The sequence below is a fragment of the Barbatula barbatula genome (assembly GCF_947034865.1).
Source record: "Barbatula barbatula genome assembly, chromosome: 2".
Lineage (NCBI taxonomy): Eukaryota > Metazoa > Chordata > Actinopteri > Cypriniformes > Nemacheilidae > Barbatula > Barbatula barbatula.
The window spans coordinates 4,205,173-4,226,627 of NC_136767.1; the positions used below are offsets into that span (position 1 = coordinate 4,205,173).

Here is a 21,455-nt window from a genome sequence, read left to right on the forward strand (position 1 = left end):
TATATAAACTCAGATGTTGATTATGGTTGCTTGCTTGCTTGCTTCTTTTGTAGGTAGGTTGGTGGGAGGGTGGGCACAGGGGTTTGGCCTTCATCTGAATTATACTTTTGACGTTACATGTGGTTCTTAAAGATTCTTCCAGGGAATTATTGTGGAAGAACTTGCCTCATTGCAATATAGTGCGAAGATCCAGAACATTTTGCTAGACTTATAATTCTGTGTATAAAATCTAAATATCCACTTTTTAATTATTTAGTATAAGCCGGAATGGATCAGAATTTTGCACTGTTGCTCATTGGAGTGTCAGTAGATGAGACTGGTTGTGTTGCCTTATTTGAGTTGATTTCTTATGAAACATAGGCAGTGCCTAGTAATAAGTTGAGAGGTTTTGTTTTGAGGATTTTTTAAAATAATGTTCATCATACTATGTGTTTTTGCTTTGACTCATTAAAATGCAGATGCGAAACAGCATTCCTGTCTGTCCTGTTGTGTATGGCCTATTATCTTGTGGACTTTACTTCTCGCAAAAAAAAGAGAAACAATTTGTGCTATAGGGCCTTTGAGACATCTTGCCCCAGTTTCATTTTTATATTGCTTTATTACAATTACATATAAAGAAGTACAATTACACTTCACATTTCATAAATATATAAGCACTAAAATAATTTCAATTTTCACACGTAATTAATTCGTATCACATGATTATCCTTAAGAAAAACGTAACAGCGAAATCAGAAAATAATTGACCAAAATATTAATGACCAGTGTGAGGAAGTCCACTCACTAGTGACTTCAAATCCCAGAATGCATTTGATCGGTGCGCGTGTGTCCAATCAGGAGGCTCGTTACAGTTGCAGCAGGGTGTCTGTATGTAAGGAGCAATGGCGACGGCTACTGAAGATCTGCATTGAATCTGACCACTGAGCGCCCCAGAGGTTGGCGCGTATCTCATCATCACGCATTTACACCATTCATTCATTTATGATCATACCGTGAACGCATATGCGACAGTGATTCTGATGTTCTGTTAAGCTTATACTGTATTACTGTAAAACAGCAGCGACATTTTACATCAGCCAAAAAACAGTTTTACAGCTGTACACAGCCTGAAGTGTTCTGGCAAGGATTTGAAGATGTGTGTATTGACTTTTTCGTCTTTGTTATTAAGGTCTACATGTTTGAATTGCTATAAACTATTCCAATAACTCATTTATTCTGGAGTTGAGATGAGAGTTTTGTACAATACATATTTATTTATTCGTTTATTAATTAATTCACAATATTCATAAGGTTTTACACTAACAAAGAGAGTACCGTGGTGCTACCAATGTTTTTTTTGGGGGGGGGTCAATTTCGGATCTTCCAAGCCAATTCCAGGCTTGTTTGTGCACGACTATGGTAAAGGCCTTTCTATATATAAAAATGTCATGGTTTTACCAATGGTTTAATTGTAAGAAAAGGGAACCAACCATGCTTTAACTTTTTTGCGGACATTTTTTATTTGTATTACCACTTCACATATCATGGTTAACTAATGGCACAATTACATTTAGTACATTTACATTAAGTTTTATCCAAAGCGACTTACAAAGAGATCAGGGAGCAATAAGCGATATGTCATACAGGAGCAATAATAGAATAGGTGCTAATACAAAGTAACTAGTTTCAACAAAAGCTAAGACCAATACCTGTTGAGAGAAGAAAGAGAGAGGTTACTAATGAGATCAAAACTTTATAGTTAAATATAGTTCAGTTCCGTAAAGACTACCAGTACTTCATTGTGAAAGTAAATACTTTAAATCTTTGTTTAAGGTTTCCTTTAGTTCACATGTGTTTCTTTCCATCGTAGTGTGATGGACAGCCCTCTAGTAAACTCCGGAGTACCTCTGGTGACTCAGACCGTGGTCTCTCCTGTTACTCGAATCTCCAGTAACTCTTCTGGGAAACCTCGGGACAAACCAAAGACACCCGCTTTCCTGTCTAATCTGGGCAAGGCTACCCTAAGAGGCATCCGCAAGTGCCCTCAGTGCGGCGTTTACAACGGCACCCGTGGCCTCAGCTGCAAGAACAAAGCTTGCGGAACCATCTTGAGGGATGGAGTTCATGGGACGGGCCGTTTAAAGAAAGGGGCATCTGAAGTGGTTCAGGTCGTGATGGACGGTGGGGGCGGCAGAGCCGGGGGGGCTCAGGTGTTCTCGGTACGTCAGCGGGGGCGTGGTTCTGAGCAGCGAGGCTTTGTGGAGTTAGTCCCAACAGACACAGCCATCACTACAGCCGACGGGACCCTGCTAACCCGGGTCAACCTCGGACGCTGTAACATGCCATCGTGCCAGCAGAACGAAAGCGAGTCGTTGGTTGAAAGCATCCAGAAGGCACCCAAAAGTCCCTGCACCCATGTTAAGCAAGCGATGGAGTGTCAGACACAAGCCACACCGCTGCCGCTCAAGAGCTCTGTGCTGGAGGCCCTAGTTGCCACGTCCCAGGCCAAAGAGGAGTTGTGGAGGCTGGCGACAGAGACACCTGGACCTCTAGTGCAGCGGGTCTCCAAAGGTACCCTGATAGTGAAATGCCAGCCGGATGACACCCATCCTCTGGGACTGCTGCATCTGACGGTGGACTTATCTGGAGCACATGAGAAGAGCGAGGGTTCGGTTCCCTTTTGCTGTGCATGTCACGTTCCCACTGGCAAAGGGGCATTAGGGCCGAGGAGTTTGGGTCAGCCAAACCTCAAGGACAAACAGCACAGTTTACCTGAACACTGCCTGCACTTCTACGCATGCGTTTGTGCCTTTACAAGTGATGAGAAGCTGGCCTTTGAGTTTTCAGCTTTTCTGAACTACAACTTAAATGGTAAGATCATCTTTAAGGCTGTGTGCACCTGGACATAAGCTCTGTTCCTCAATATCTATGGTGATTGTCAACATTACTTGTGTGTATGTTCAGGAATGCAGGAGGGGACAGATGCCACAGTGCTCAATATATCTGAATCTAAGCAGCACATTGAGCCCTCCATCTCCCATCGTTCCAAGAGAGTCAAACTCACGGAGTCCTTTACTGGTAAGCCTAAGATAATGGTTAGGACCACTTTTATGCACTTTAAGGTTATACATGTATATATTCATGTCATAAAAAAACTGTATGCTTCTGTGGAACACAAAATATCTTTGTGGTTTTGTGTCCATACAATGGAAGTCAATGGGGGCCAGTGATGTTTTGTTATACCAACATTCTGCGAAACATATTTTGTGTTCTGCGGAAGAAAGAAAGTGATACAGGTTTGGAATGACATGAGGTTGAGTTAGTGATGAAAGAAGTTTCATTTTTGGGTGAACGGACCCTTTAAATACGTTGAGCAATATTTAACATTGTTTCCTGCAGGGAGTGTTGAATATGTTGTAAGTGACAGTGTTTAGAAATGAAGGTCTAAGAATGTTGATTCTACAGTATGTGGTCCTGCACGGTTCCAATCTGTTTTCCTCTTTTATTCTTAATCTTTCCGGACCTCCCACAGCTTCTTCTGTCTCGTCTCCATCTCCTTTGGCTGTCAGAGACCCTTCTGCACCCACTCTAAACCAACGCAAGCCCACTCACAAAAAGCACTACAGTTCAGCTGGGCTTAAAAACCCAGGTGCTGCCAGATACTTTCTTTCTTACTTTCTTTTTCTTTGACTGTATTTCTGCATTATTCCATATATTCAAGCTCTTTCCTTCCCTTGTGGTTCTTGGCCTTTCATTTTCCTGTGGCCTAATTACATAAGCACATTTCACCGGGTTTTGAGATATTTATGATGATTTTACCCTTTTAAGTTTGAAAATATATTAGATGGCTTCAATTAGTTTTTTCAGAGTTTGCCAGTTGTGGGTTTTTAATGTCTTTTATGTGATCTGGTGCAGGAAGCAGCCAACCAGTGGATGAGACTCATGTGTCACTGGGTTTCCAGCAGTGGTTGGTCAGCGTCACTGAGAGGATCCATCAAACGATGCACTTCCAGTTTGATGGTAAGACCATATTAGAGGAAATCTTGATAAGATTGTGTTTGGAAAATTAAGAAATTGCTAAACGTGCTATGAATTAAACCCAGACGGATAAATGTCAATCAGAAATATATCTTTTTATTTTGTTTTATAACCTACGTGGTGCAAAAAGTGTAGTGAATTTAAAGCAGGACCTAAGAATGTGTGCAGGCCACACTTAACCATAAAAACAAAAAAATATTTTCAATGAAGAAACAACAGTGTATTTTCAGGACCATTTTTTGTATTGTAACTTTTTGACAGTACCCCCCCTCCCTTCATGTATGACAGAAATAGTATTAAATGTACATAAATAAAAGGCACCAATTACATTACAATACATTATTACATTATATAAACAAATATAACTTTTATAAATGTAATGCAATTGATAATGTATCTATTTTTGCATTTGTGTAAGAATTGTATAAATATAAAGAGAATATGAACAGGCTGTTATGTACATGATGTTTATATCACATGAACAGGAAAGCCAGAGCCACTGGTCTTCCACGTCCCGCAAGCTTTCTTTAACACCCTACAGCAGCGTTTGTCATTGGGCTCAAAGAAGAGAAGACTGCCCAACTACACCACCAGTGAGTCAGTTCTTCATGTAAACCTATATCTCAGCGCTGTCCTTCTGAAACCTTGTATCTCCATATTTCGGGATTTTTATTTTATGCCTTTTAACTAGGGGTGTAATGGTATGTGTATTCGTACGGAACTGTCAAGGGCAACATTCCAAATATAGTCATCATTCCTATGCCCTACTCCTTCGAAGGGCGGGGCCCATCGAGTGTAATCCATGGAGCAAACAGGGCATTTCCTTGCCATTTTGTAGACGTTTGGAAGGCACTTTTATGCTTAAGTTATGCCATTAAAACAGTGACATTTGCCGACAGACACAAAGCTTAGTTTCCACAGGAACATGCCAGCTGAAGATAATGAGGTGATTACGTCGGTTCCTTTGCCAAGTGCATTCCCAACGTCTACATAAAGGCATGTAAATGCCCTGCACTCCTAAGTCTAAACTCCAAGGGCTTCATTTGGAATTTTCCCTGTGACAAGCTTATGACGGTTCATTACACCCCTAGTGTTTTTTCATTTCCTGAAAAACAGTGATTTGAACATACAAGGTTTCCGAAGGAAAGCAATGATATGAAATAATGGTTATATAACAAGTGGTTCTTGTTCTGGATGCTGATCAATGCAGATTAAAAGTAAAAGTATTATATGTTTCAAATTAAAATATTTTTTTTTAGCATTTGTGCGCAGTGATGCTTTGCCTCTTGGCTCTTTCTCTAAATACACCTGGCACATCACCAACTTGCTACACGTCAAACGCATCTTTGATACACCAGAGGTGTGTTCTTCTTTTCTACTCGATTCTTTCTCACCTCTCTCAGTAATATCCAAATCATCTATATCATGACAGTCTCTAAATGATGACATTCTGTTCGATCAGTTACCCCTGGAACTCACTCAGAGTTTTGTGAAGAACAGCGATGGCTCCTATTCACCATACCGGTGTCGGGATAACCCCTCTGATTCTGGATCAGATGCCTGCAGTCAGTTACTCTCTAACAAACCTTTGCCCATCCGACCACTGGAGCACTGCACCTTCCTCAGAGTGGGTGAGTCTTGCACATATACGTTCACTTAAAATACTTACAGATCATTAATCATACTAATGAAGGTTTATGAGTCTGTAATATAGAGATGTTGGTTGAGATCTTAGTGAAGAGAAATGCATCATTCTGCATATTAAACCACAAAAACAAATGGCTATATTAAACATTTCCATCAAACAGATGGAAGACTGAGACATAAAGGCATAGTTCACCCCAAAATAAAAATCCCGTCATTATTTATCCACCATCACTTTTTTCGGTGGAACACAAAAGACGATATTTTGAGAATTTGATAAGGGCTTTGAGAAGTGCTTTTGTGTCCATACAATTAAAGTCAATGGGGGCTAATGTTGTGTGGTTACCAGCAGCATTCTTCGAAATATCTTCTTTTGTGTTCCGTGGAAGAAAAAGGGAGGTTTGAAATGACATGGTTAAGTAAATTATGAAAGAATGTTCCTTTTTGGGTGAACAAACCTTTCAACTTACCTACACTATATCTCAGGTACGTGTTCTGCAGAGAAAACAGCCCCTGTGCCCTTTGTAATCGAGTGGATCCCAGACATCCTTCCACACTCTCAAGTGGGAGAACTGCGAATCCGGTTCGAGTACGGCCATCAGGTGGGTGGAAATCCAGAAGGCAGCAAGAGCTCTGGGATGGAGAAAACCGAACAAACAGTGACAGATACCAACCCAAATGCAGTGAAGATGAATTTATCCCCAGTTACAACATAGAATGCCCTCGTTTCAAACTCAATTTCATACAAACATTTAAATGCAATTATTTGATGTGTTTTAATATTTTCATGGAAAGGGGAAGGAGCTACTCAGGAAAACCTGCATTGTCATTTTACAGTGTTGTGAAAATGAAGATGTACATTGAACTGTTGTTTCTAAGGTTTTTATCCAAACCATATGGTTACAATCACTAAACACGTAAATTGCATCACAAGAAACCTTGTACTGTGTGTATGTAAATATACAACAAAATAATAATAATGTAATAGCAATGCTGTACAATAATGATAAGTTCTATATTCCATATCACAATCAACTATTTCTTTATTGCAATACAATTTTTGCAATACCTCATTCTCACCTTTTCCAGATTTGTTTTACTTTCAAAACTATTTTTGGGGTGAACTTGAACCAGCTGGTTTCAAGGTGAAGTTCACCACATTTACCATGAACATGTTTCCATACATTTAAAAGCAAATATTTTGTCACAGTACATCTGTTATTTTATCATTTAAAACCTTAATAATATATTTGGTCTGATTTTGCTTGTGCTGTCTTTCAAATAAGTGTATGTTATTTATGTGTTTAACTAAAGCAGTGGTCTAACATTCATCTTTAGGTGTGTACAACTTAATGTTAAATGTCATGCAACAATGTATTATAGCTGCACAATGTTTGATGTTACATTTTTTGCTTAGAATTATTCATCGTGAAGGTATTATGACTCACGATTCAGAATAAAAAGGATTATTTCAGTGATTAAAAAACCTGAATATTATGGCCAGTAAAAGTCTTGCTGAAATGTTATTTACTTTAAATAGGAAAGGAACTAAAATGCGACATTGGATCACAAAACCAGTCTTAAGTCAAGTCAAGTCAAGTCAGCTTTATTTATATAGCGCTTTTTACAATTTTCATTGTTACAAAGCAGCTGTACAAGAAAACATTGACTATAAGCAAAACATATAAGGTAACAAAGGAACACTTTTAGTAAAAGCCAAAAATACATTGCATGGATGAAAATTATATTTTTTTCTTTTACGATTTATGCTTAAGGTATAATGATATGAAAGATTATGTTCCATGAAATTTTGAAAACATATGACTAATAGATTCTTGTTTTAAGAATTGAAGGACAGCTGATCCCCTAACAAAGGCACTTCCAGTAGTCATCATAAATACAACCTTTACAGTTTTGTTGAACTATTTTACAATATCTAACTTGTTGTCTACTTCTAGGTTTTTTTATCTTTCCTCTTATTGCAACAAATAAAAGATATAGCTCACACATAATAAGTACAAACTCACACCTTCAAGAACAACCACAAGGAATTATTTCAGTCACACCGGAAGAAAACCAACCTGTTATATGGTTAAGACTAGATTGTTTTTAACCTACCTGACAAAAAAACTGGGTCAGAGGTGTTAAGAAGTCACACCACAAACTAAGGATGAACCACCACGAGAAAGTCTTCTGCATTGTTTCTGAAGAACCTCCCGAAGTTGTCAGGTGCTCCGTGGTTTACATAAGACTTCACTATACTTAGCATCCCAGAATAAAAGTTATATCAAGCAAATAAATAAAATGCATAAGCTAAAAGGATAGTCGACTGTGGTGAGGAAGGCGGGACGAGAGCCGTGACGCGGGGCCGGTGGCGTGAGTGATAAGTGGAAGCAGCTGTGCGCGCACCGGTCCCTCATCTTATCACGGAGGAGATTGGGAGCTTAAAAGGATGTTCGGCAGGACTGTTGACGAGAGAGGACCGGGCCCGGACATATGTTTAGTGTGTGTATGTTTTATGGCCGGCAGTCTACCGTGAGGTGGCTGTCGGTCAGTTACGTTATTGTTTATTTAATTAAATACATCATATTTGTATAATTTAAGTTATAACCTGTGTATACATACAGTACATATACACTACTAAAAAAGGGTTCTACACTGACAATTTATTTTCCAAATGTTTCAGGCGATGCTGGCTCTTTCCTCCTGCGTCTCTCTAAAGCCCTCAAGGGACACAGATGCCCAGAGGAATGGCCTCAAAGTCTGAAAGAAGGAGATTACGTCAAAGAGAAAACTAACAGGTGAACTTTCCCCACCTTTTCTATTCTTGCTTGCATGTCAGCTTTGTCTCAGGAGACTGAATGTGTAAACCTATGACCTATAACTCCCTTTAGTTTCATCTCGCTGCCTATTTGTTTATCTCAGAGCCAAAGCAGATGAGAAGACAGAGATGCATCTGAATCCTCTGAATGTTCTGCACCGGGTGGATGAGCTTTTGAATGAGGACAGCATCATAGTGGCCGCCGGGGGAGATTTTGTCGGCAGTGCTGCTTATATCATGAGGCGGCGCGGCCCGCTGCGCTGGCTAGACCCAGATTAGCAGGACTATGGATATTTTTTGACCTGTTTGTGAACATCTAAAGCACCGTTTTGAAGGAATTGATGATTCTGTTTTCTGCTATTCACTCCAGGAGCTTTTGGGACTCTGGGTGTTGGAGGAGGTTTTGCTCTGGGGGCCAAGCTCTGTCGACCTGACTCTGAGGGAAGACTGTAAAGAAGTTAAATTGTATTGAATGCTTTGATATTGATCTCTGTTTGACCAGAGGACCTAGCTGACCTGACTGTAGTGACATTTGCCCCAGTTATTGAAACAGCTTTTCCCACGTGGTGCGATGTGTGTGTTACAGGTTTGGATCATTTACGGTGATGGTTCCCTTGGATACAGTGTAGCTGAATTTGATACCTTTACACGCCACAAGGTGGGGAAAACACGGCCAAACCTCACATATAAATAGTTTGCATATCTATTTAAAAGACAGGACAGGGCGTAATAGGGTTTTGGATTACATTTGATTTATTTACAAATGAATTAAAAAATCATAACATTTTTAACCCTTTCCATATGCGATCAACAGCAGATGAAGCATGTTATGTGATTGTCCCCATAGACTTATATTGTAAGTGCATAATGCATAAATGCAGTATATAAGCCAGAACGATTGTAAATGAGCTGTTTTTTCACGTCATGTCAGACACCAGTGATCGCTCTGGTCGGAAATGATGCCTGCTGGAGTCAGATCTCCAGAGAACAAGTGCCTTTGCTCGGGAGCAATGTAGCCTGTGGTCTCGCCTTCACAGGTGAGATGGTTTACTCTAATAATATTTTCAAAATGTTGTCATAAATGTAGGATTTAGCACGAGTTTGAAGTTTACAGTACACCTCCCGAGTCTTCAAAAAAATATGTGGATCAAGATGTTTTTCAGAAAAAGGATATTGTTGCATGTATGTTCTTTGACCTGTGATGTCATATTACTAACCAGGGAAATTATTTACTTGAATGTTGTTGTACCGTACAGTTCAACTACGTGTAAAATCGCTTTAAAAGAGAAGTCTGGGTCACAGTTATTTACCATTTTTGTTATTTAGTAATTTATTGTTGAGTCTTCCGTAGCACCTGTGACATTATAGGATTGCATAGTGTCCAGCAGTTGTACACTCAAGGAATACAGCAGCACTGACATTTGACTTTCTTCTATACTGTATTTGGATACAAAAGTATGAATTCGTTTTTTTCTTGTTTTCTGCTTGCAGATTATCACATCGTAGCTGATGGCTATGGGGGCAAGGGTTACCTGGTTGGGCGACAGGATGAGTCACAACTTGATGACATCATTAAAAAGGCACAGAAGGAAAGTAGAGAGGGAAAAGCCATTCTGTTAAACGTTCTGATTGGGAAAACCAACTTCAGGGAGGGCTCTATCTCCGTCTAAACAGCGACACTGTGCACGATCCTGCCTAGAAACCCAAAGTTCTCTTTTATGTTTTACATTTCGATTTTATGTTTTAATTTTAAAGCCTAATTAATTTATATGCGGTGCACATTTCAGTACATTTACAGACTGACTTGTTAAAACAAAAAGAAGTTAAGTTATTGGAATGGAAGCAGAGTATCAAATGTGTGCAACAACATACCAGATTGCAGCGGTGTTGTAACTAGGACAGTTTTTAAAGTTAAATTGGGTGAAACTCAGAAAAAGGACAGGTTGTGGTCATCTTTCTCTCCACCAGAAATAAGACAATATTTCGCTCAAAGAGAGCTGATGTTTAATACATTTTTACATTGTGACATTATTTTATAAGTAAGCACATACATTTACCCAATGTCTCAGTGTTGTATTGGGGAAATAAGGCTTATTTTTTTCTCGTAATACTTAATTTGACAAGTACCATGTTGTAGAATTTGTTGTACTGGCTTTAATTTATGCTTATTTTATTTATATTACGTACTGTATTACAGTATGAGAATCACCATTTAGAATAATGAGAATTATTGAAACCTCCTATACAGGACCCATAACAATGAACTTTTTTTATTAATGTACTTAAAGTAGGTCACAATCGCAAAAATTATTTATTTAAGAAAAATATAAGTTGTATACGGTGGCCTGGACATGTTTTTTTTCTTGAAGTTCACCCATTTCCTTAAGGAGCAGCAGTGCCTTAGTGTGTCGCTTTGGAAGATCAGAAATGTTGTGGTCCTTTCAATATTTATTTCATGTTTTCCAAGCACATTAATATATGACAATGAAGGACTGATCTGTGTGTTAGTGTGGCTGCTTGTGTGATATATGCAATAGTGTTGAATCTTTTTCATTCAACGGTGTGCCTGAAACTGAAGACCATGACTTTGCAGTTACAGTTATTGTGCATGCTTACTGTATGACGGAATCAGTGGATCATCAAATTGAAGTTTAGAAACATGTTAGTTTTAATCTAAGTATTACCGTAAAATATATTTATAAGAACCTCTGGAAATAAGTAGTCTGTATTTTTTCAATCTGAGACCTTTCTATATCACAGTTCTTTTCCTCAGGTTTGTGATTCACAGAATCATTTAGGTATTGTTATATAATTCATCAAGATGTTTTGATTGCAATAAAATCACGAAAGACTCATAAACATCATTGAGAACAGCATCTTATTTCACGCCTTCTGATATTCAGAAGCTTCTGGGGCTTGTGAGTGGGCTCCCAGTGGAGAAGATGATTCTGGTAAAGGTTGCTGGACAACCTGGTCTCCTTGGTCCGGCCTCAAGCTGAGTCTCTGGAGCATTTGAAGAAGCCGCTTTAGGACCAAAGGCCTTAACCAGGATCGCTTTAAAGCTGATTTAGGTCATAACCACCAAATGTGGATTTATAATCCCGCTTACTTTCTCCTTCCTCCATAGCATTACACTACTGCAAAGGTATTTTCATCTTCAAATAATGTCAAATTAAAAGATAAGATGGCCAAAACTGTGACTTGAGCACTAAAGGGCAAACCACTAAATGTTTCCATATGTTAACACTAGTATTGACAAGAACCAACGAAGCCCAAAAAATCAGAGACAAGTGTGTGAACGTTTCTTAGTTTTAATTAATAAGCACTCCATCTTCTTCACACTTGATCTTCATTTTCATCCTCCGCAGCACCTTCTGTAAAGCACACAAACAAAACACTTTAGCAGAGAGTTAATGCATACATAATACACCAACATAAGCTGAACTTCTGAGCTTTGTTTTGAGCATTGCTAAATGGACTGTAACGTCACTCGCATTGTTTTTTCAGCATAAAGACTTTTTTTAAAGCCACTACACCCAGTCTGACTGCTTTGAAAAGGCTTCGTACGCTCGATATCTGAAAGGTGCTGATGAGCCGCTTCCCGCAGATCAGCGATCACATCAGGAAAGCTCTTCTCAAGTTCCTGCAGCTTGTCCACAGACAAGGAAAAAAGTGTGCAGGAACTTAAGGCACGAAGTTGAGCAGGCTGCTGTCCTCCCAAGAGCAAACTGATCTCTGCAAAGACATAACAGAGAAATCCAAATAGAAAAAACATTCAATATATAAGCAAGAAACTTAACTACAAGCCAAATACGTCATAACACTTTAATAGAGTACAGCATTTCTCCATCAAATGATCAAAACAAGTAGATCTACAGTAAGTCAACATAAAAAGTAGACTGGCGGTACAGTATATACTGTATGTATATTTTCTTTTAAATATACCAATGGCACACTTAAAGGTTTTTCGGTCGTTTTCCAAGTTGTCCGAATTATGTCTGAATTCTTTCACACATACTACCAGCTTCCTGTCAAAAGTAGGAAGTTCTTGGTAAAAATGATATGATGTGTGTCTCTGTAAAGTTCAAACTGAATTAAAGCAAGTTTCTCATACACCACCTCCAAAGTACTCTCCAGACAAGAGCTCCTGCTGGAAAGACTTGATCTCCTCGTGTACCCGTCCACGCTCGATGAAGAACATCCTGTCAGCAGGACCGTTCCGTTGGATGATGATGTCGCCTGTCTGGAAGATTTCGCACTCCAGCTTCATCAGAACGGCCTCGATCAGCGTGACATCGCCACTAGCAAACAGCCATCCCTTCATCAAGTTTGGGCACATGACTTTCATAACATCCTACAGTACGAAACATGAATGTCTTTTAGCTTTGAGCTCATGAATATGCTAATTTGCTCCTACACATGAACAAAATCAACTTTTAGAAGGTATACACATTTACACTCTTTTGATCGGTCAGTGACAACATTTGACAAAATGGTATAACTGCACACATCAGTTCATATTTTAAAAAATCTAACTTTCTCAATTTGACAAACCTTTTTTAGCGATTCTTGCAGGAGGCCAAGACAGCTCCTTTTCTGTTGCCATCTGTAGCCTGCAATGGCACGCTTGCGCAATGCCTTGGGCAGATGTTCGAAGTTTTTCAGCTACAGATGTAACATATCAAATATGCCATTATATTATCTGACGTACCTTCAGTTCATTTAATAAAAATGAGCAAATGTTACAAAAGAGCACCTCTTTTACGTTCGCATTGCTAGCTGCAAATGTTGCTATCTGCAAAGCAACAAGTGCAATAAACATCGATCGGCCGATCACAATACTTATGATGGCGGCCCATTGTTCTTCAATACCTACAAATCAGAGAAACACATCCATGCAAACGCCATTATTGCATCTTTTTACATCCTTTTTGAGTGCTGCTTGCTTTTACTAGGTTGTGGTAAGTTTTATTGTTAAGGATTTGGTCAAAGCCCTGAGTTCGTCTAAATGCAAGCATCGCTGAATTTAAGTATTTCGAATGCATGTTGGAAGTGTGACGTACGTGTCGGAGGGTCAGAAGCTCCACATAGTGTCCCGGTCATTTGGCAGAATGCACGAAAGAAAGAAGATGAGTACTTCTCTCCAATTGAGGCATTCTACGTAATGTGTCAAAAAAAGAATTAAACAGGCATTCAATTCACGTGACTTCTCACCATATTAAAAAACATGTACCATTTACCAGGAGGTGTTCTTGTGTGACCCAGCTATCAGGTGGAAATTCACCCAGCCCGGAGAGGAAAAACTGGATGCAGGCGTTCCAGTGCATAATAAGAAACAGCACCACTGCAACAAACAAGGTTCTAAAGAGTCTTCTCACTGCTACAAGCTGGATGTGTAAATCCTACAAGCACGTACGAAAACACCATGCAACCATTACAATCACTCTCCATACAACGACAAAAATGTCTACTTTTGTATGCAAGAAACTGGCTATTCCTTACTTCTTCAAGTTCCAAGAAAAACCTGGTGAGTTTCGGGACACGGAGCAGACGTATCATGCTCAGAATCCTCACAAACATGAGGATCCTCATGATCTTTGAGGCCATCAGCGAGCTCGTGTCAACGTGATAGTTTTCCTGAAACAAATCAAATATGGTTTTATAGTAAGACGTCGAATAGTTGATATCATCAATGTGACTGATATTAATAAGGCCGAATAAGCAAACTCACCAAAATTATGATGAAGACATCCGCCGGAAACGCAGCCAGCAGGTCTGGAACAAACCACGAGCTTAGATAGTCTTTCTTTATCAGCTGAGGATCAAGAACGGGCACCTAGACGGAACAAAAAAGTGCGGACTGAAAATCTGTTTTGAATATAAAAACATAGACAGGTGCAGCTAAGTAAGATAATCACATTTACGTTGTTGTCATCAGTTAAACTGGACTATTTCTAAAAATGTGTGATTGGCATTATTAAGGCGTTCATCAGTAATCTGGCTAATGCAAAGGTTTAGTTTTCATTTCGTTTCTTGTTTTTCACCCAGAACGCTGTTACGGCTGGTTTCCTACCTGACCATGTTCCTTGAAGAATCCCATTCGAAAGTTTATCAAGATGTCAAAACAGAACACTATGTCTGAGATGACATTTAAAGATAACCAAATCTTGTGTGAGCTTTTGTGGATATCCTCAGAAAAGGCCATGTCCAAAGGGATGGCAAACAAGTTGAAAGATGTAAGGATGATCATGAACAGCAGGTATACATTTCTGCGAAAAAAATAAAAAAGGCTTTGAAACACAAAATCTATTGTATGTTGCTTGGTTAGCTAATTCACTCAAAGTCCCACCGCATTCAATAATGTGTCGTTGTGTCACTCATCTTTTAGCACTGAAATAGCATCTGTAAAAGGTTTTTTCCTGTGATTATGATTTATTCATGCCTTAAAAAGGCTGAAATGTAACATTTGTACTGTATACATAGATGCTTCATTTGACGTGTGAGCAGCGTGTGCTGGTGTTGCAGAAGCAGAGCTGAAACATCAGTGATGGTTATATACTGTATGTAGTATATGCACCATCCACATCTATGCCTCACATGAAGTTGTAAACAGAGGCAGTTTCAAACAGCATTTTTTTAAACCGTCTTTGGTAAATATATGGAGAAAATACTCTACAATGGATTCAAGTATTGAAATTGCACACGGTTTATCTTAAAGCGTATATAAAAACACGATTATCGATTAATCGATTGTTCAAAAGAGGGAGTTTAACTCAAATTAAATTCCTTTATGATTTTGTTTTCACATTTTCCTTCATATGCAAAGATATTTCTAGTAACAAAAAGTCCAGGGCCCTTTTCCAGTGGAAGGAATGAATGCCTTTCATGATTTAACCTCCTCAAATAAGCATTAATACAAATGATTTGTACCCCGACCCCCAAAAACACAAGATTTTGGTTAAATGTGGTGGTGCATTATTAATAAAATGAGATTTTTCCGGTTACCTGGCCCGACTCCGCGGATGTATTATACAAGTCTCTTTGTCAGACGGTTCTTTGCATTCCAATGGCATCCTTCCTGTAAACAAGTTTCAGCGAAAGGTGAAAGACGAACTCTTCTGATGCTGGTCGTGAAGCGAAGTGTACAGTTGACCGTTGCTTCCGTTGTTTTTTAAATTGCATCGAGTGAATTTGAATGATGCAGATCATCGTCATATTCATGCCGCTCCACCAGCAGCGGCTCGCCCATAGAGGGCGCTGGGGTGCCGACCTCCCTGCCAGTTTTTTATTTGTATTTTAAAAAAAAAATCTTTTAATAATCTCTCATTTTGAAAAATAATCTGTGTTAATTACATGATATTAATGGTTTTACTCTAGAATGTGTTTAGAACTCTCCAGAATGATATTTGGATGTTGGTGTAGTAGTAGTAGCCAATAGGCTGTCTTCCCTGGGCTCCAGTTCGCTCAGCCCTACAGTGCTGGAATTTAAGCCAATGGTTCCCCGGTTGCTACGCAAAAAAGTTTATATTTCGCCAATCATCGTCGTGTAATTTTAAGGTTTAGGGGCTCTGAAAATATCGCCTGTAGTACCAAGATTAGTGATGGGCGATACCACATTTTTTTGATGCGATACGATACCGATATTTTTTCTTTAAATTTAAGCGATACTGATACCGATACCGATACTGCTATCATTTTTAAAGTGTATGAGAATTTTTCATTTTTATAATAGAATATAATTACAATTAAAGACAAATTACGACTTGTACTGGCCATTAATAACATATTTATTATAAAAGGTTAATTTAACAAAAAATTTAAATGTTTAAACCACATTCTTCCAAAAATTATGATGAAATAACGTAAATCCTAAAAACATTAACTGTGCATTTTTTCACTGTCATTTTAAACAGGCCATTTTTCTTGAACTGTGTAACGGTCACCAGCTGGAGTGCCCTTGAAAACCACCAGAGGGCACTCCACATCAAACTTATCATTCACTCACAGACTACATTTCCCATAACGCACTACCCGGACTCATCAGCACTGATTTCACACACACCTGCATATCATTCACATTCACTCTATATATACCATGTGCACTTATTCACTCACTGCGAAGTCTTGTTAGCCTGTCTGCATTTCTGAGCGTTACCTGTGTCTATTCCCTGTCTTCTGGATTTGTGCCTTGTTCCCTGATTACCCTTTTGCCTCTGGTCCCTGCTTGTTTTGGTTTGTCTCTTTGTTTGGTTTGTTGCTTTGTTTGAACTGCCTGCCTGTGTATGACCCCTGCCCGTTATTTGGATTACGCCTTCGGATTACCCCCTAATAAAGCTGCAAGTGGATCTCACCTCTAAGTCTCGGAGCAGTTTCATGACAAACTGTTACACTTACTGTACAGAACTATTACTGAACTGTACTGAAGTTTCCTATCGCAAACTTTCATTTGTGTGCGCGCACAAACACACTTATTTTTATTTGCCTATTTGTACCAAGTGACAAGGGATTACACGTAATAGGTTAACTAATGACCAGCTCTTTGTACCTGGATACTTTTTGCCTCCCTGGAAAGTCTCCTGTAACGTCTTTTGTCGGACAGATGAAGACTGGGCAGAGGAAGACTGGGCACGGGCAGCTTGGTTTCGTTCAACCTCTTTATAAGTTTCAGGGTGTGTCGTTTGTAAATGTTTAAAAAGGTTGCTAGTATTATTGCTGTGTGCCACTTTTTTATCACATATATTGCATCGTGCAATATTGTAGAAAAATAGCACCACACCACGCTACTTTTCCTCTCTGCCATCGTGCCGCTCTGTTTAAAATGAATGCGTCGTCCACGTGACCACACAACTCGCGCTGCACCATCAAAATACACCCGCAGTGCATGCGGGTATGACATCAATTACGTATGGGTAAAGTCCACTACGTCATCGCGCTACAGACTGCACGCACGCACGCACGCACAGCCGGCTGGAAAGTTTTAACATTATAAACACCGTCACCGATTGACATAAACACTGCACAGCTTTGATAACATTTAGTCATGCCTTAATTAAGATATCGATACTTTATATGAAATATCGATACCTAAACAGTAGCTTTCGAGTATCGATATATCGATACTATAGCATCGATGTGCACATCCCTAACCAAGATTAGAGCAGTGCACCACTTTTTACCTTTTACCTCAGAGCGGAGTGCGAGTGCAGTATGGCGGCGCCGGCGACGTTGAATATCAATAATGTAGTCGTGGGAGTTAATCTTGCCCCAAATTCAGTAAAATCTCCACACCTGTATCCATTCGAAAGAAGAACATTAGCGGAAAAACTAATTGTAAAAGAACTCGGATCAGACAAGCCAGAAGTGAATATAACGCAAAAGGCGCGAGAAAAGGAGAAAACCTACAAGAGAACCTTTTCCCGAGGTTGGTTCGATCGAAAGGTTTGGCTTACTAGCTGTGGTTACGCCAATGCAATCTTTTGCTTCCCTTGCTTACTGTTTAAAACAAGTGCTTGTGATAGCTCGTGGACACAGACAGGGGTGACAGACCTGAAACATATGTCAGAACGCATTAAGAAACATGAACGGGCAAGAGTGCATATGGACAACTCTGTGAAGCTAGCCATGCTAGGCCGAATTAGTATAGCCACACAGCTAGATGAGGGACACCGCATTGCCATAAGAAGGCACAACGAGGAGGTGGACAGGAATCGGCATATTTTGTCAAAGATCATTGATGCCGTGAAATTTTGTGGTGCCTTTGAACTTGCTTTGCGTGGTCACGATGAGAGTGACGCATCAGAAAACCCTGGCATTTTCCTGGGTCTAATTGATCTTATGGCCTCAATCGACCGTGAGTTGGAGGTGCACCTGGAGAACGCCACTGTTTTTAAAGGCACTTCGAAGACCGTGCAAAATGAACTGTTAGACTGCGCATGTTGTCAGTTCTCAGAGACCGCATTCTGGAAGAGGTGAAACAGTCGGACTATATTGCCATTCAGGCAGACGAGACAACCGACATCTGCACTCATTGTCAGCTTGTGCTTGTGCTACGGTACATAGATGGCCACAACAACATTCAAGAACGTTTTTTTGAGTTTATCGCGCTTCCAAATGCGATCGCTGATACGATTGCCACTGCATTATTGGAAAGGCTGAGCACCATCCTTCCTGCGGGACAAGAGAGAAAATTAATTGCCCAGGCCTATGATGGTGCCGCAGTGATGAGGGGTGCTACAGGTGGAGTGCAGCGTATAGTGCAAGACGTCTACGGGAGTGCATACTACGTTCACTGTTATGCGCATCAGTTGAACCTCATTATGCAGCAGGCAACATCCCAAAGATCGGGCAGTTTTTTTCAGACATTGGGGGGTTTTCTACATTTTTTTCCAAGTCATTCAAACGAACGGCAGTGCTGGATGAAGTGGTGGCACACAGACTTCCAGGTGCTTCAACAACGCGATGGAACTTCCACAGTCGTGCTGTTAACACAGTTTACGAGCACAAAGATGAACTGGTTAAGTGCTTCCAAACCATTCGAGACAGAGGAGACTTTGATGCCATATCGAAGAGAGAGGCCGGGGGTTGTATGAGAATGTTGGAAGATGAGGTTTTCTGTTTCATCCTGGCGTTATTCCACAAAATCATGCCACATGTAGACATGCTGTTTAACCATCTGCAGAAGAGGAACATAGACTCTGTCTTCATCGCAGGGATCACCCAGAGGTTCACTCACAGCATACAGGTGATCAGGTAGGCTATGATTTTGCATATTGGCTAAAAACATGCTTATGCAGCCTAAACAATAAAAACATAAATCCACATGGCTTAGCACAACAGAACCTATCATAAATATTACAATTTCGCCACCATGTTAGACTAGTGAATTTATTTGTGATGAATCTAGATAACATTGACTAGGCCCAACACAACAATAGCACATATTTTAATACAGATTTATTAAAATTATGTTTATATCTCCAGCAAGTTGGTTTCTGATACAGTAATTTCAGGGTGGACAGTGACTTGTGAAACTTATTTTGGATCAGGGACTCCGTTCCTTCTCTAGTTGAGGATGAGGAGTATAGGGGACCCGTACAGGAACCACCCCCGAAGAGAAGGAGGGCAATGGGAGAAGAAACACAACAGCAACAGAGGTAAGCAGTAATAGAAATTCTGTTTCTGTATTCTATAGCCTATATGTATTTGTGTTTGTTTGCACATTTTTGTATTCTGAATTGTCAAATCTATCTACTTTTTTTTCACATTTGTGATTTTATTAATTAGTGCTATATGGTGTGTATGTGTGAGTGAGCGAGAGAGAGAGTGATAGAGACCGCCAATAAAGCGAGTGAGTGAGTGAGTGATAGAGACCGCCAATAGAGCGAGCGAGCGAGCGAGTGAGTGAAAGCTAGTGTCTGTATTGTAATTAATAAAACTTACTTGCTCATAACAAAATTGTAACTGCTATGAATATGCTGATTTTATTGTATTGTTGAACTGAGAAATGTGAAAACTTAATGTTTTCTGTGCTTACTCTTCTACAATTATGTATAATTTCATAGGTGTGTGATACCATTATGAGCCATGCCAAGGAGAGGTTTTCTTTCACCAATCATCTCATCAGTGCCACTCTGTTGCAAGGAGACTTGTTCCCACAACACAGCAGAAAGTTCCCAGATTCAGCACTAGGAACCACGGTGGAAGCCTATCCCATGTTGGACAAAGCCAGACTTAAAACAGAACTGTCCCTTATCTATGAAAATGAGGACTTCCAGGGTTGCAGTGGTGCACTGGCTCTCTTTCAGGTTGTAATGGAAAATAACCTTCAAGACACATTCACTGAAACTGTAAGTCTTCTCAAGATCCTCATCACCACACCAATGACAACAGCAGAATCAGAGAGGTGCTTCTCTACTTTAAAGAGGATCAAAACGTTCCTTAGGAACACTATGGCACAAGATCGCCTCAACGCTCTGGCTATACTCTCTATAGAGAAGAAACTCACACGGGACATTCCAGATTTCAACACAAGGGTCATTGAGAGATTTGCCACTCAGAAAGATAGACGAGCAAAGTTCCTGTACAAATAAGAGTTCTCCATCCCCTTCACTCACTCACCCCCCCCGCATTCACTCAATCTACCTCTCTCTCTCACACACACACACACACACCCCCCCCGCATTCACTCCATCTACCTCTCTCTCTCACACACACACACACACACACCCTCCCGCATTCACTCCATCTACCTCTCTCTCTCTCTCACACACACACACACACCCTCCCGCATTCACTCCATCTACCTCTCTCTCTCTCACACACACACACACACACCCCCCGCATTCACTCCATCTACCTCTCTCTCTCACACACACACCCCCCCCCCCCCCCCCCGCATTCACTCCATCTACCTCTCTCTCTCACACACACACACACACCCCCCCCCCCCCCGCATTCACTCCATCTACCTCTCTCTCTCACACACACACACACACCCGCCCCCCCCCCCCCCCGCATTCACTCCATCTACCTCTCTCTCTCTCTCACACACACACACACACCCTCCCGCATTCACTCCATCTACCTCTCTCTCTCACACACACACACACACCCTCCCGCATTCACTCCATCTACCTCTCTCTCTCACACACACACACACACACACCCTCCCGCATTCACTCCATCTACCTCTCTCATACACAAGTCTGTCACAGACACCATATCTTAGTCTCTCTCTACTCTTTACTCTCTCTTTTTCTCTCTCTCTCTCTCACACACACACACACACACACACACACACACACACACACACACACACACTCACCCTCCATCTATCTCTCCAACTCACTCACTTTGAAAGACACACACACACGCTGTCATTCTCTTACTCACTCAGTCTCTCTCTCACTCACCACACCACATTTCACACACATTTGCCATTAAAATATTGATCTTAATAGTAATGTAAATATGC

At 40.3% G+C, this 21,455-nt stretch overlaps 2 protein-coding genes across 3 annotated transcripts in view; both read left to right on the top strand.

The window, feature by feature from the left end:
- Positions 1-819: 819 nt before the first annotated feature.
- cUnh2orf42 (chromosome Un C2orf42 homolog) lies at positions 820-7,166 on the top strand. 2 transcript variants are annotated; one of them, XM_079484261.1, is made up of 8 exons: positions 820-935; positions 1,850-2,850; positions 2,944-3,057; positions 3,895-3,999; positions 4,503-4,610; positions 5,277-5,377; positions 5,480-5,648; positions 6,148-7,166. In XM_079484261.1, exons 2-8 carry the CDS (start codon positions 1,854-1,856, stop codon positions 6,375-6,377), a joined length of 1,824 nt encoding a protein of 607 aa, XP_079340387.1. In that variant the 5' UTR covers positions 820-935; positions 1,850-1,853; the 3' UTR covers positions 6,378-7,166. The 2 variants fall into 2 exon arrangements, with proteins under 2 accessions (XP_079340387.1, XP_079340388.1); XM_079484262.1 differs by having other exon boundaries at positions 899-1,135.
- A 665-nt stretch (positions 7,167-7,831) lies between these two features.
- LOC306890548 (2-hydroxyacyl-CoA lyase 2-like) overlaps positions 7,832-21,455 on the top strand; it is a gene marked incomplete at both ends in the record, with an annotated part of 40,457 nt that continues 26,833 nt past the window's right edge. The window contains one exon of the mRNA XM_079450349.1: positions 7,832-7,885. Coding sequence (XP_079306475.1) covers positions 7,832-7,885 — 54 coding nt within the window. The remainder of the gene's footprint in view (positions 7,886-21,455) is intronic.